Consider the following 16243-nt stretch of genomic DNA (forward strand, 5'->3'; position numbering starts at 1 on the left):
ACTTCCAGCCGACACTGAAAACACAGACAACCCTCGGAAGAGGCCACGTGCGCGCACATCCCGCCCCAGGCCCGCACCATCACTATCCTCCGACGCACAGACAGGAGATCCCACACATTCTGCCGCTGCCCGCTGCAGGCACCGCGCCGGTGGCACTAGGACCACTCCTCAAAAACTACCCCCGGCCAGGGGTAGCGGCGAGGACACGCCAGCACCGGACTCCGCCCTCGCCATGATGGACCGACTGACTGACACTCTGGCAACCAGTCCGGTGTCTTCTTCCAGATCGGATTAACCGTGTAACTCCTTCGTGCCCGTGCGCGCCGCGGCCAAGCAGGGTGCTTTGAAGAGAGCCGAGTTCCAGCGCCCCCTCCCAGCCCGGAGCGGGGATCTGCGTGGGCGGGAAGGGCCCCCCTCCTTAGGTAGCTGCCCCCCGCTGGCCCGGACGGAGGAGGAGGGGGGCGGCGCTGACAGCCGCGGCGGGCGGGGGGCGGGGAGGGGCGGGACGGGGCGGAGGAGCCGGGGCTGGCGCCGAGCGGGGCGCGGAACGCGGAGCGCGGAGAGCGCCGCCTGGCACTGAGCAGAGCTCCAGGCGCCGAAAGGAAGCTGCAGAGCCTGGCCCGGGGGCGATTGGCCCGCAGCGCCCCCGGGTCTGTCCCCGGGGCGCCATGGCCCTACCGCGGCCGGGCGCACCCGCGGGGCCCTGGGCTCGCTGCCTTGCGCGCAGCTGAGCGGGGTGTAGGTTGGAAGGGCCAGGGCCCCCCGAGGCGCAAGTCGGGGCCGGCGCCATGGAACCCCCGACCGTCCCCTCGGAAAGGAGCCTGTCTCTGTCACTGCCCGGGCCCCGGGAGGGCCAGGCCACCCTGAAGCCTCCCCCCCAGCACCTGTGGCGGCAGCCTCGGACCCCCATCCGTATCCAGCAGCGCGGCTACTCCGACAGCGCGGAGCGCGCCGAGCCGGAGCGGCAGCCGCACCGGCCCATAGAGCGCGCCGATGCCATGGACACCAGCGACCGGCCCGGCCTGCGCACGACCCGCATGTCCTGGCCCTCGTCCTTCCATGGCACTGGCACCGGCAGCGGCGGCGCGGGCGGAGGCAGCAGCAGGCGGTAAGACTCCCCGCGGCGATGCGCGCGGAACGGATGGGCGCGCAGGGAGGAGGCAACTCCAGCTGCCGGCCGCAGGGGGCGCTAGGATGCGGGTGGGGTCGGTTTGGCTGGAGGGGGCGGAGGGAATTCAGCTGCGGGGGCGTCTAGGACCTGGCCCCTGGTTGTGCGCGCTACGGGAGGCTTCCTGCTGAAGCCCATCCTGGGGTCCATTTAGGGGGCGCCACGCTGTGCGTGGTGTTAACGAGGTCTGGATTGGGGAAAGGGGCTGCACATTTAGGGGTCTGTATTCTTGGTGACAGTGCAGGACAGCTGCTAAGCTGGGAACCACTTGGAGGGACCTTCCTGGGGGCACTATACTGAGGGCTAGATTCGCAGTGTTTGGGGTACTCTTGGAGCACTCAGTAAGGGGGTGCCTGCTAGGACCAGGATCTTTAGTTCAGGGTGGGGTGCTCTCAGGGTCCTTCTAGGGGATGGAGGACTCTATTGCGGGGATGTTAGTGGACTCCTCCTGCAGCAGCTGGGGTCAGAAATCCAGAGGGTGCCTCTTGGGGGAGCACTGTTTTGGGAGCCTTGTGTTAGATCGGAGTTCCCCTCTCAGGGCAAGAGTGTTAGGGTTAAGTAGCTGTTCAGAGGCAGGAAACAGTGGGGGGGGGGGGTGCAGTGCCAGCACAGAGGGAAGGAGTCCCCGACTGCCGAGGTAACAGTACAGTGAGGGTGCCTGTGTGTTGAGCTTGGTCTCCTCTGAGGGTATCCTCCGACTGACCTCCGTTTGCTCCAGCTGTCCGGGTATGACCAGCTGTGGCTGCCTCAGTTGTGTGCTCTGTGTGAGCTTCTGGGGTCTTGTGATGGTGACACGATGACTATGTGTCCTCCAGGGACAGTGTAATTGTGACAGTGTGGCTGTGTATTTCCAGGGTAGTGTGACTGTGTGTTTCTGGGACAGGGTTTGTGACAGTGACTGTGTGTGCTCCAAGAATGCTGTGACTGTCACAGGGTGACTGTGGCCTCATGGGATGCAGTGATTGGGATAGAGTGACTGTTTCTGCTCCTACGACAGTGATTGTGCAATGGTGTCGGTGGTCTAGGGACAATGTGGTTGTGACAGTGTCATTTCTGGCATGCAGCGATTGTGGCACTGCGGTGTTTACACTTGGGGAACAATGTGATTGAGTTCGTGGAACAGTCTGTGCTCCTTAGACACTGTGATTGAAACACCGTGGCTATGTGTTAGTCTTCACCAGGTGCTCATGTCTGAGCGTCGGTGCTCTGACATGTGGTCTGTGTTCCCTCTGCCTGGTGTATCCTAAGAACTGGTGTCCTCTAACCACCTGGTGTTCTTAGTTATTGTTCCTGCTCTGATGGTGCTCCAGGGTCTGATTGCTTGTGCTCCAGCGATGTGTGTAACTGACAGCTTTGCTCGTGTGCTCTACCTGGATGCCCCACTGCTGGGGATATCACCAAGACGGTCAGATTTGGGCTTCTTATCCCTGGAGCTCCTGAGTGAGGCCCCTCTAAGATGTAGCCCTACTCTTCCTAAGTTTCTTTGGGGGTCTTCAGCAGTCATTGCAGCCCTCCAGGCCACCCCCACCTCTGTTCTGGTCACCCCCCAGCCCCAGTCCCCCTGCACCCCTGTACCCACCAGGAAGCAAGTGTCATGGGCCCAGCATACATGGGCTGACATTTCCCAAAGGGAACTGGAGAGAGGCTGAAGGAAGAGAAAGCTGGAATCAACAGAAAATGCTAAAACTGGGGCAGGGGGCCAAACTGGCATAGGTCACTGTCCTAAGACACCAAGGGGTGGGTGAAATGAAGTAGGATCCGGGTCCCATTTCTTTGCAAGGCTCCAGGGACTCCTCCTAGCCTGGTCTCTGGGGCTCAGAGTCTTAGGGGACAGTGGCTGAGTGGTAATAATCATCATTATTTTTGTGGGTATCCATCTCTCAATGGCTCACCCTCTGGCTCCGTGCCAGGGACTTTTCCATATGCATCCTCATCCCCAGTGCCCTGCGTATTCCAGCAGGGTATTCCTGCTGGCATATGGAGAAACTGGAGCCCAGAGACAAAACCCTTTCTCTTTTTTTTTTTTTTTTTTGACGGAGTCTCCTCTGTCACCCAGGCTGGAGTGCAGTGGCGTTATCTAGGCTCACTGCAACTTCTGCCTTCCGGATTCAAGTGATTCTCCTGCCTCAGCCTCCGGAGTAGCTGGGATTACAGGCGCCCACCACCACACCTGACTAATTTTTGTATTTTTAGTAGAGATGGGGTTTCACCATGTTGGCCAGGCTGGTCTCGAACTCTGACCTCAGGTGATCTGCCCACCCCTCAGCCTCCCAAAGTGCTGGGATTACAGACATGAGCCACTGCACCCAGCTAAACCTTTTCTCTTTCTCACCCAAACTCACACAACCAGGAGATGGGGGAGCTGGAATTGCAACGCAGGTCCCCCCAATTCCTGTGCGTCTTTGTATAAGTGTCTTGCCCTCTCTGAGCCTTAATTTTCCAGTCTGTAAAGTGGGGCTGTTGTTGGCACTGCCATGTGGGGTTCACTTTGAGGGTTCTGTGAGCTTGGGGATGTGTGTAAAGGACTTAACATAATCAGTAGATCTCCATTCAGGGACCTGGACTAAGGAGGGGGGACCTGGGTGGATCCCATTTCTCCAGGGTGAGTAGAAAAAACAGGAACCTTAACCACATCCCCACGTAGACTCGGGTTTCTGTTTCGCTGTGGGCCTGTGCACCCTTCAGTGTCTGTGCTGAGGTTCAAAGCTGGGACTGATGGGTGGGCTGTAGCTGGCATCAGTGCCAGGGTCCTCCCCCATTCCGAGGGAAAAGGAGGAAGGTCTCTGATGGCAACCTCAATGCTTAGAACAGGCATTTCTTCAAAAAGGGGGTTTTTACCAGGGCACATACAGGATTCAGTGCTCCCCACATTGGAGTTCATCCAGCTACCGCAAAAGGAGTCCAGTGAGCTCCCCGATTTGGGTCAAAGGAATCCCCAGAGAGAGGGCACTGCCCACCCCCAACCTGAGATGTCATCCAAACCTCCCCTCCAGACCTGAGGATGTATGAGACGGCTGAGTCACGGCACAGCCACGATCTGTCAAGAGGCAGATGGAGAGGGAGGAAGAGGAGGACTTTGGTGGTGGGGGGTGGGGAGCTGTCTGAACTGGGGACGGGGCCAACATACAGACCCTGCGTCCCCCCTCCCTGGGCCCTAAAACTTCCCCATCGAGGTGGGGGCACAGCGTGACCCCAGAAGCAGATGGAGGCAGCCGAGCTGGGGACTCCGTCTGGTCGCTGGTCTCTGTCTCCACTTGGGTCCTCGCCTCCCCCTTGTCCCTGGCGCTCCCAAGTCCCTGGATGTGGGTTGGGAGCGGGTCTCCCCGCGCGCCCTCTGCCGGACGACGAGGAAGGCACAGCCTGGGTGTGCGCTCCGAGCGCGGACCTGCCCCAGGGACGCCGCCAGTCCCGGAGCAAAGCAAAGTCGCCGCCACGGTCGCGGCGCCCAGTATTATTATTTTATGCTTATTGAGCGTCCTGGAGTGCGGGCGCCAGGCCGGCTGACCGCATGCTGCGTGTGGGGTCCTCGCCCTCCCGGGCTTGGGACCAGGCCGCTTTCCCCATGCGCTAGCCCCTGCCACACGCTGCGGGGACTGTCGTCTGGAGGACAGGGAGGAACCTGGCCGAAAAGTTGCAGCCGTGGAGTTCCCGTCCCGCCTCCGCGCGCTTGCCCGGCAGGCCGGTGAACCCCAGCATCCTTGGCTCTGCGCTTCCTGCCCGGGAAACAGAGACCATGGGACTTGTCCAAGGTCACACAGCGAGGAAGGTGAGAATAGGAGTTAAAAACCAGATCTCGGCCAGGCGCGGTGGCTCTGTAATCTGAGCACTTTGGGAGACCGAGGTGGGCGGATCACGAATGAGGTCAGGAGTTCAAGATCATCCTGGCCAACATGGTGAAACCCCGTTTCTACTAAAAATACAAAAATTAGCTGGGTATGGTGGCACAGGTCTGTAATCCTAGCTACTCGGGAGGCTGAGGCAGGAGAATCGCTTGAACCCGGGAGGCGGAGGTTGCAGTGAGTCGAGATGGCACCACTGCACTCCAGCCTAGCAGCAGAGCGAGACTCCGTCTCAAAAAAAAAAAAAAAAAAAAAAAACAGATCTCCTCCACTCCAGATCGCTGGGTAACATTCACATGGCAGCCCTGCCCGCTGACTCACTGTGTGACTTGGGGCCAATGCTTGTGCCTCTCTGAGCCTCAGTTTCCTCATCAGTCAAACGGGGCTGAAAAATAAGAACTGTCCACCCCCAGGGCTGTGGTGAAGCTGATATGTTTGACGTAGGCGCTGGGCAGTCAGGAGCTGGTGTTCTGAGAAAGTACTTCCTCAAATGACATCAGCAGAGAGAAAGGGGGCGTCCCCCAAACCGCAAACCTGGCTGGTGGGGAGGGTGCCCCATATTTCATTAGTAACAGATTGACTGCAGGCTCTTATGACTTTAGGAAAACTGGGGCTTTGGACCTGGGAGAGCCACAGTCTGGCAGGGTGAGAACAGAATTGTGAGGGCATCTGAGCCCACTCTTTTCATTGTGGAGTATGAAAGAGTTCAAATCTGGCTGGGCGCGGTGGCTCATGCCTGTAATCCCAGCACTTTGGGAGGCTGAGGCGGGTGGATTATTTGAGGTCAGGAGATTGAGACCAGTCTGGCCAACATGGTGAAACCCCGTCTCTACTAAAAATACAAAAATTAGCCAGGTGGTAGTGGTGCATGCCTGTAATCCCAGCTACTGGTGAGGCTGAGGCAGGAGAATTGGTTGAGCCTGGAAGGCGGAGGTTGCGGTGAGCCGAGATTGGGCCACTGCACTCCAGTCTGGGTGAGAGAGTGAGACCCTGTCAAAAAAAAAAAAGAAGGAAGGAAGGAAGGAAAGAAAAGAGTTCAAATCTGCTTTTGGCCAGGCGAGGTGGCTCACACCCAGCACTTTGGGAGGCTGACGTGGGAGGATTGCCTGAGGCTAGGAGTTTGAGACCAGCCTGGGCAACGTAGTGAGACCCTGTCTCTACAAAAAGAAAAAAATAAAATAAGTAAATCCAGCTTTTGTCCTGGACTCGCTGTGTGACCTTCACCTGTCAGAGCCTCAGTCTCCTCATTTCTAGCAGATTCGTTCATTCCACAAACACTGAGCGCCTTCAGAACTGTGGCTGAGAATGCTGTAGACCAAGTTTGTCCAACCCATGGCCCAGGATGGCATTGAATTCGGCCCAACACAAATTCGTAAACTTTCTTAAAACAATGAGATTCTTTTTTTCTTTTTTTCTCGTTAGCTATTGTTAGTGTATTTTATGTGTGGCCCAAGACAATTCTTCATCTTTCAGCGTGGCCCAGGGATGCCAAAAGATTGCACACCCTTGCCATAGACACAATCCCTGCTGCCCTGAAATTGTCAGACTAGAGGGTGAAGCAGAAATAGCAAGTAAAGGGCCGGGTGTGGTGGCTCAGGCCTGTAATCCCAGCACTTTGGGAGGCTGAGGCAGGTGGATCACTTGAGACCAGGAGTTCGAGACCAGCCTGGCCAAAACATGGCAAAACCCTGTCTCTACTAAAAATACAAAAATTAGCTGGGCGCACGCCTGCAATCCCAGCTACTTGGGAGGCTGAGGTGGGAGGATTGCATGAACCTGGGAGGTGGAGGTTGCAGTGAGCCGAGATTGCGCCACTTCACTCCAGCCTGGGTGACAGAGCCAGACTCCATCTCAAAAAAAAAAAAAAAAAAAGAAATAGCAAGTAAAGCTGTATGATAATTCAAGATGGTCACACATAGGATATGAAAAAAAGAGGGATCCTGAGGTCAGGGAAGTCTTCTCTGAGGAGGTGACATTTGAACAAAGACCCAAATAAAATGAGGGAGGCAAGGGCCAGGCACGGTGGCTCACGCCTGTAATCCCAGCACTTTGGGTGGCCGAGGCAGGGGATCACGAGGTCACGAGTTCAAAACCAGTCTGGCCAGGATGGTGAAACTTCATCTCTGCTAAAAATACAAAAATTAGCTGGGCGCGGTGGCAAGCGCCTGTAATCCCAGCTACTCAGGAGGCTGAGGCAGGAGAACTGCTTGAACCCAGAAAGTGGAGGTTGCAGTGAGCCAAGACCGTGCCAGTGTACTCCAGCCTGGGTGACAGAGCAAGACTCCGTCTAACAAAAAACAAAAGAGGGAGGTTGCTACATGGGTGTCTGATGGAAGAGGGTGCCAACCAGAGGGAAGAGCCAGTGCAGAGGTCCTGTGGTGGGAGTGTGTCTGATACATTGGAGGCAAGTGTGTCTGAGGCAGAGTGAGCGAGGAGGCAGTGGAAAAAAAGGAGGGAGCGAGGTGACAGGCAGCTCATGTAAGGGCTCATAGACCATGAGGCCATGATCAAGGTTGGCTTTAGGCCTCAGTTTACATCTGGCTTCCTAGGACGGGACAAGCATCACTGGGCTGGAAGGAAACTCATCCATAAAGGGCTTGTGTAGCCTCATGGCTAAAATTCTTGTCTCTGAAGCCAGACAGCTGGGTCCATAATCCAGCTCTGATCTTTCTAGATTGGGAGACCCTGGCCAAGTCACTCCTCTCTGGGCCTTGGCTTCCCCGTCTCTGAAATGGGCCTAGTAAAAACCATATTCCCAAGGGCTGATCTGATGAACTGGCAAAACAATTCAGGGAAGCTAAGGGCGTTGAAACCTTAACTGATCAGTGAACGAAAATGCATTTCTGGGACAGGTATAGCGGCTCATGCCCAACACACTTTGGGAGGCTGAGAGGGAGGCGGATCACTTGAGCCTGGGAGGTGGAGGTTGCAGTGAGCCAATATCATGTCACTTGCACTGCAGTCTGGATGACAGAGTGAGACCCTGTCAAAAAAAAAAAAAAAAAAAAAAAAGTATCACCTGATAGGTATCTGGTGGGTATTTTGTGAGGATTAAATGAGATCATAAGACCAGGTGTGGTGGCTCACGCCTGTAATCCCAGCACTTTGGGAGGCCAAGACAGGCAGATCACTTGAGTCCAGGAGCTCAAGACCAGCCTGGGCAACATAGGAAAACCCCACCTCTAGAAAAAGTACAAAAAATTAGTCGGGCATGGTGGTGCACATGCTACTCAGATACTCAGATACTCAGGAAGCTGAGGTTGAAGGATCGCTTGACCGCAGGAAGTTGAGACTGCAGTGAGCTATGACTGTGCCACTGTACTCCAGCCTCGATGACAGAGTGAGATCCTATCTCAAAAAAGAGAGAGAGAGAGAGAGAGAGAGAGAGAGATCATAGCTAGAGGCACTGGATGCATAGGAAGCTTTCTAAAGGGTTAGTTGCTATCATCACCATCATCGTCATTATCATCATTATCTATACTCTCTGGCTAGTATAGTGATTTGCATATTATAAGCCTTCAGTAAATATTTGTCAAATAATGATAATAACTGTAGCTCATATTGAGTGCTTACTAGGTTCAGACACTTTTCTGAGCCTTTTATGTGTCCATCCATGGGGGTAAGTGGTAGTATTATACCCATTTTACAACTGGGGAAACTGAGGCTCAATGAAATGAAGTGACTAGCCCAAGATCAAATGGCTAAGAAGTGCCAGAGGCCACATGCAAGCCCAGGCCTCCTCACTCTGGGCCCCATGGCATCAGAGCCAACACTAGAGAAGGAAAGATATTTCACAGAGGTGGACTCGAAAATAGAGATTCACTGTTGGGCGCAGTGGCTCACACGGGTGGATCACTTGAGGCCAGGAATTTGAGACCAACCTGGCCAACATGGTGAAACCCCATTTCTACTAAAAATACAAAAAAAATTAGCCAGGTATTGTGGCACATGCCTGTAATCCCAGCTACTTGGGAGGCTGAGGCACGAGACTCCTTTGAACCTAGCAAGCAGAGGTTGCAGTGAGCCAAGATCGTGCCACTGCACTCCAGTCTGGGTGACAGTGTGAGACTGTCGAAAAAGAAAGAAAGAAAGAGAGAAAGGGAGAAAGGGAGGAAGGGAGGAAGGAGAAAGGAAAGGAAAGTAAGGAAGGAAGGAAAGAAGAAATGAAGGAAGGAAGGAAAATAAGGAAAGGAAGGAGAAAAGGAAAAGAAAGAAAGAGAGAGAGGGAGGGAGGGGAAAGGAAAGGAAAAGGAAGGAAGAAAGAAAGAAAAGAAAGAAAGAAAGAAAAAGAAAGAAAGAGAGAGAAAAAGGAAGGAAAGAAAGAAAAGAAAAGAAAATAGAGATTCACCCTCTTTTTTTTTTCTTGAGACAGGGTCTCACTGTCTCAAGATGGTGCAGTGGCACCATCATAACTCACTGCAACCTCAACCTCTTGGCTCAGGTGATCTTCCCACCTCAGCCTCCAAAGTAGCTGGGACCACAGGCTCATCCCACTATGCCATGCTAATTTTTGTCATCTTTTGTAGAGATGGGATCTGGCCATGTCACCAGGGCTGGTCTCGAACTCCTGGGCTCAAGTGATCCGCCCGCCTTCACCTCCCAAAGTGCTGGGATTACAGGCATGAGCCACCACACCTGCCTTCTAGGGGTGTCTTAAGAGTTGTAAGACACATCTCAGAAGCTGTGGGTGGCATTCTAGGTTGTCCCCAAGGACTGTGGGGTGCATCTTGGGATTCTGTTCTGGGGTGTGAGACTGTCTTAGGAGCTGGAGAGGAATCTAGTTGTGTCTCTGTGGTCTATTGGGGCACCCCAGATTTTGCTGGCATCTCCATGGTTACTAGGGCATCCCCTGAGTCTGAAGGCATTCCTGAGGTTGTCTTGGGGTCTCAGCACTTGTGGGGGCATCTCAGAGATGCTGTAGAACCATTCAGGGATTAAGGGACACCTGAGGGACTGTGGAGGTGTTCCTGGGGTCTGTGGAGAACTCTAGGATTTGGTGGGAACCTATATTCGGTCTATGAAAATGGCTCTGTGGGTGTGGGGGATTCTGGAGGTACTGAGGGAGGGTCTATGCATGATGGGATGATGAGAGTTGGGGATGATGGGGAGCTCTGGAGGAATTTTGGGACATCTGAGGAACTGTGGTGGGGGTTCTGGGATCTGAAGGGTTTTCCCTGGGCCCTCAGAACACCACTGGCAGGGAGTTTGTGGGAGCGCCCCCAGAGATTTGGGGACATCCCTGGCATTCGTGGGTGCACTCTGGGATTCTTGGGGCACTCCTGGGGCTTGTGGCATGTCTCAGAAACAGTGAGGATACTGCTAGGATTATGGGGGCATCTGGAGAGCTATGAGAGTGCCCCATGGTCTATGAGGGTGTCTCAGAACACCTCTAAGTTGTGCTGAGATGCCCTGGGATTTGAGGGGGTACCCCTGAACTTCTTGTGTGGGGTTGTCTCAGGGACAGTGAGGGTGCTCCTTGGGATTCTGAGAGACTGTGGGGTGGCTCCTGGGGCTTGTGGGGCCTGTCAACATCACGGAGAGTTTGCAGGAGTGTCCCCACAGATTTGGGGGTGTCCCTGGTGTTTGTGGGGACGCGTGCGGCGATTGTGAGGACATCAGAGCCAACGCGGGCGGCTTTGGGGTCTGCGGGGGAGTCCCCGCCAGAGCCGTGCTGGCGCCCCAGACCCGCCCCGCCCTGGGGGCGGCTCCAGCGTGAAGCCGGAAGGGCCGAGGCGACAGGGCGGGGTGGGGCCCGCGGGCCCGGGGCTGGGCAGGCGGCCTGCGTGGGCCTCCCGTGGTGGGCGGCGCAGCTCCCCAGCGCCCGCCGAGGCGGGGCCGCCCCGCGGCCATGGCGCGGCCGCGCGGCCTAGGCCGCATCCCGGAGCTGCAACTGGTGGCCTTCCCGGTGGCGGTGGCGGCTGAGGACGAGGCGTTCCTGCCCGAGCCCCTGGCCCCGCGCGCGCCCCGCCGCCTGTGTTCGCCGCCGTCCTCGCCCGTCTTCTTCGCCAGCCCGTCCCCAACTTTCCGCAGACGCCTTCGGCTTCTCCGCAGCTTCCAGGATTTGGGCCGCCAGGCGTGGGCTGGGGCTGGGTAAGTGCAGCGCTGGTGGCCGTGGGTTCAAGTCGCCCCTGGCCACCTGGCGCACGCCTGGGTCTGGGGTTCGTGGCTCACTCTCTCCAGCCTCACTTTCCTCTTCTGTCACATAGCAGCGATCAAAATCTCCCTGCCCGCCAGGGTTGCCCTGGAGACTTCTGATAGGGCATGCAGTAGACGTTTAATAAATGTTGCATCCTTCCCACTTCCTGTGCAAACCTGAAGCTGCGGTCACGCTTTGGAGGAGTGAGGGCGACCTGCCATCCAGGTCATGTGTTCATCCTGGGGCTATGTGTTCAGTTCTGTCAGCCTCAGTCTACTGGCCTGTGAAATGGGGCCAGTCATGCACTCTGGGGGCGGCCTTGCGGTGAGGCTCGGTGTCATTCCTTGTACCGGGCCACGGAGGCCAAATGGAAGTTCCCTTTCTGGCCAGACGGGGTGGGCTGCGGGGGCGGGAAGTCTGGGGGTGACAGGCCCCGAGGCCACATCCGGTCTGGCTTTCTAATGTCCTTATATCCTGGAGGCAGAAGTTGGCAGCCCGAAGTTGGGCACTGGCTGGCCCTGGGGGCTTCTCCGGGTCCTCAGCCTCCCCCTCTTCCACCTACCTTCCACGTGCAATTGAGGCACAGACTGAAGGAGGGCACGGCGGGGCAGGACCGGGCCCAGCGACTGGCCCCAGGAACGAAATGGGGCGGGGACAGAAGAGGAGGAGGGGCCGGGGCCTTTGGGAGCCCCGCGTGGGGTCCGCAGGGTGTGTGTAGGGAAATCGTTGCCTCTCTCCGGGTCTCTCTGTCTGCGTCCTGCGTCTCTGTTTCCACATCTGTCTTTTCTGTCTGTTTTGTCTCTTCTCCCCACCGCTGAGCTGCACCTTCCCCTCCCCTGGGTTTATGTCACCCGGCCCCACACTCGAGTCCCGTTTCCCCGGGGGCGCACGGCGATCAGAGACCTCGAGCGGGCCCAGCTCGACGTCAGGGCGGGGAGGGGGGAAAGGCGGGGCCGGAGGCGGTGGCAGGAGGGCGGGCCCGGAGCCGGGAAACCGGAGCCCCGGGGCACCCCAGAGGCCTAGGAGGGAGGAGACAGGGGGGAAGTGTGCGTCCGATTCCGCAGGACCCCTGCAGGGGGAGGCAGACAGAGCGCCAGTGCGCTCCCCTCCCCCGTGCAGACCCAGGAACGCCCGACCGCCCGGGGCTGTCCCTGGGGGGGTCACCAGAGGCGTGGAGGCGGTGCCGGCAGTGGAGGCCGCAGACACCTTGGGCCTGGCCAGCAGCGCGCGCCACACCACCCTGCAGCCGTCCCCATGCGCGCCCCGACGACGGCGCTTGGCTCCCATGCGCTCCGGTGCAGCGCCCCGGGCCCGGCCCCGGCCCCCTGCCCTGGCACTGCCCTCCACGGGCCCCGAGTCCCTGACCCACTTCTCCTTCAGCGATGAGGACACCCGTCGGCACCCTCCGGGCAGATCTGTCAGGTGGGTGGCCCGTGGCCAGTCAGTCCTCTCTTTTAATACTGAAGGGCACTGGCTGTGCTGGGGGAGTGGGGGTGCTGAGTCTACTTGGGTGAGTCCCCTAAGTGGCTTCCAGGATCTGGCTGGGGCCCCACTCCCTTTCCTGGCTCTAAAGGCCTGGGGTGCTGCTGAGGGCTTCTTGAAGGTGGCAGCCCTCAAAGTGGGTGCTGGGTCTATTCCTGCCTATCCAAGGTAGGACCCGTCACCCTCTTTGTGCCCCTAAACCTGGGCTTCTGGCATTCACTTTGGCTGCAAATATGGGTGTCCAGCATCACCTGGGCTCCAATCCCAGGCCACTGGCCTAGAACCAGGTCCCTAAGTCCCTGCCTGGCTCAGTGTCTCCAGCCTTACCTTCCCCACCCCCTCTCATGCTGGAGCTGCCAGGCTGAAAACCAAGCTGGGTTGGGGGTGGCGAGGGGAGATTCTGGGACGCATGGAGGGTGTTTAGAATAGGCTGGACTGAGCTGGGGCTGTGAGTGGCCTTTAAGTTCTCAGAATTCTCAGGGGTTTCTTCTAGCCTTGTTCTTGCTTTCCTGCTCCATGGTCTCTAACACAGACACGCACACAGGGCAATCCGGGTCACCTGGTGTTTACCGTACTAGGTGTGGGTCTCCTGGCTGCACCAAGAGGACCCTGCAGTTGACTCATGGCCACACACAGGTGACACACAGACCACAGCAACCGTGGCCCAACCATCGCACATCCTTGTCTACGCTGCGTTCCTCCACAGTGGGGGACATTGTATTTTGGTGAGACACATTCTCACCAAAATACACACCCAGGGCCCACACATGTTTCTGCAAGCTGGACTCCCACCTGCACTAGATACACACAGGAACGCACCTCGTGCCCACACAGGGGTCAGGGACTGTCACAGTATCAGTGTGACATGGTCTCATAAAGTCACCCAGACTCCGAAATACACAGATAAAGACACAGAGATGCACACAGGCACTCATGAGCACCCAGCCCCTGCTCACACAGGCAGATGTGCGATGCCACAGAGATGTCTATGTGCAATGCCCCGGGGCACACAGACTTCCCTCTCCCCCAGTCTCTTACATACTCAGCCCCCCAAACAGCTGTGTCACCTGGCACCATGCGCCTGCCTGGGAGACACACTCCAGCACCCGCCTTCAACCTCCGTGTGACCTTCACAAAGCAAATGCCAGGCCTTTCCATAAAGGCTGCCTGGCACCACCTACAAGTGAGTCAGGTGGAAAAGCACAGGGAGCCAGGGGAGACGCCAGGCCTGCCTGCCCTGCGCGCCCCGGGGGAAGACACTGGACGCAGCTTTGTAGCTCAGCTGCCCAGGTTCAAATCCACTTTCTAGGCTGGGTGTGGTGGCTCATGCTTGTAATCCCAGCACTTTGGGAGGCTGAGGTGGGAGGATGGCTTGAGCCCAGGAGTTTGAGACCAGCCTGGGCAACATAGCAAAATCTCATCTCTACAAAATAAATAAATTTTAAAAGAAATCCATGCTCTGCTACTAATAACCATGGTATTTATCCTTTCTGTGCCTCAGCTTCTTTTTCTTTCTTCTTTCTTTCTTTCTTTTTCCTTCCTTCCTTCCTTCCTCCCTCCCTCCCTCCTTCCTTCCTTCCTTCCTTCCTTCCTTCCTTCCTTTCTTTCTTTTCTCTCTCTTTCTCTCTTTCTCTCTTTCTTCCTTTTTTTTTTTTTTTTTCAGGGTCTCGCTCTGTCACCCAGGCTGGAGTGCAGTAGAGTGATCTTGGTTCAATGCAACCTCTGCCTCCCGGGTTCAAGCAATTCTTGTGCCTCAGCCTCCCGAGTAGCTGGCATTACAGGTGTATGCCACCATAGCCCAGCTAATTTTTTTGTATTTTTAGTTGAGATGGGGTTTCTCTATGGTGGCCAGGCTGATCTCAAACTCCTGGCCCCAAGTGATCCATCCACCTTGGCCTCCCAAAGTGCTGGGATTACAGACGTGAGCCACCGTGCCTGGCCTCAGTTTCTTTGGAAAATGGAGCATTAATGCATGTTACAGTATAGCACAATGCCTAGCATGTGGCCTTCACATAAGTTTGGTTTTTTTTTTCTTTCTTGAGACAGAGTCTCACTCTGTCACCCAGGCTGGAGTGCAGTGGTGTGATCTTGGCTCACTGCAATCTATGCCTCCTGGGTTCAACCAATTCTCCTGCCTCAGACTCCCAAGTAGCTAGGATTACAAGCGCCCCGCCACCATGCCTGGCTAATTTTTATATTTTTAGTAGAGACGGGTTTCCCCATGTTGGCCAGGCTGGTCTCGAACTCCTGACCTCAAGTGATCTGCCCGCCTTGGCCTCCCAAAGTGCTGGGATTACAGGCATGAGCCACTGTGCCCAGGCTTTTTTTTTTTTGAGACAGCATCTCTATCATCCAGGCTGGGGTGCAGTGGTACCATCTCTGCTCGCTGCAACCTCCGCTTCCCAGGCTCAAGCGATGCTCCAACAGGCATGAGCCACTGTGCCTGGCCACAGTTCTTGTTATTATAATCTTTACCAATGTGTTCCTTTCCCCCGCCCCCGCTCCCTAGCTTGTTTGTGTGCCATCAGTCCCTGCAGTAGTCATCCCCCAAGGCCTAGACTCTCCCTCAGCTGCTGCATAGCCCTCAACAAGCCCAATTTCATGCTCCCAAAAGCCCTGGTGGGAAGGCCTAGGGGCCACATGGAGGGGGAAACAGGTAGCAACTTCATCTGAAAGTGTCACCAAATGGTCAGCCTGAGGCCAGATGCAGTGGTCATGCCTATAATCCTAGCACTTTGAGAGGGCGAGACTTTGGGAAGCAGATTTCTTGAGTCTAGGAGTTCAAGACCAGCCTGGGCAACATGGTGAAACCCCATTTCTGCTTAAAAAAAAAAATAGCTGGGTGTGGTGGTGTGCACCTGTGGTTCTAGCTACTCAGGAGGCTGAGGTGGGAGGACCGCTTGAGCCCGGGAGGCTGAGGCTGCAGTGAGCCATGATCGCCCCACTGCACTGCAGTCTGGGTGACAGAGCAAGACCCTGTATCAACACACACACACACACACAAACAAACAAACAAACAAAAAACAATGATTAGCCTGCCTAAGAGGGAGTCTTGGGCAGGTCATTTCACCTCCAATGGAGTGTCTGGGCATGTGGCTGTGATGTAAGGCTGGCAGCTACCCCTGTGTCTGGGTTGCAGCCTTGGGTCCCATGGGGGTGTTGCTGGAGTGGCCTCTGGCCTAACTTTGGGCCACCCTGAGCAGTCAGTGGCAAGCCAGGGAGGGGTGACTCTCCATGGCTCAGGGGTCTGATTCTGGGGCATCACTGGCCCTGACTCTCCCCTATCCTCACCAGCTCCCAGGCAGCAGTTCTATAGTCCTGTACCCTCCCCTCTGTCCTCCCTCAGCCCAGGGGACATCGGGTCTTGAAACACAAACAGCAGGGCCCCATCCAGGCCTCTGGGCTCCTGCTGACGTGAGCTGAGCCCCTTGGGGCTGGTGGATGTGCCAGGATGTGCTAGCTGGGCACCCACTTGGGAACAGAGTCTCACCTTCCTAAACTGTAGCTTAAACCCTGGGCCGGGGAGTTGGAGGTGGGGCGTCGTCTCTGTGTAGCTATGTTCCTCTTGCCTTCTCTGGAGCTGAAAAAAAATCCACCTTAGGAGACAGGACACGGTTC

General features: G+C 56.4%; 1 protein-coding gene across 3 annotated transcripts in view; it reads left to right on the top strand.

Annotated features, from left to right (window-relative positions):
* The first annotated feature begins 522 nt into the window (after positions 1-522).
* Positions 523-16243, top strand: part of PDE4A (phosphodiesterase 4A) — a 49544-nt gene continuing 33823 nt past the window's right edge. Inside the window, exons 1-2 of one of the 3 annotated variants that reach the window (XM_063657445.1) lie at positions 10775-11097; positions 12263-12565. In XM_063657445.1, coding sequence (XP_063513515.1) covers positions 10856-11097; positions 12263-12565 — 545 coding nt within the window. In that variant the 5' untranslated portion in view covers positions 10775-10855. Of the gene's footprint in view, positions 1109-10774; positions 11098-12262; positions 12566-16243 lie in introns of those variants that run through there. The other 2 variants (XM_054463878.2, XM_054463881.2) reach the window with 2 other exon arrangements.

This window comes from Pongo pygmaeus, chromosome 20, assembly GCF_028885625.2.
Source record: "Pongo pygmaeus isolate AG05252 chromosome 20, NHGRI_mPonPyg2-v2.0_pri, whole genome shotgun sequence".
Classification (NCBI taxonomy): Eukaryota; Metazoa; Chordata; class Mammalia; order Primates; family Hominidae; genus Pongo; species Pongo pygmaeus.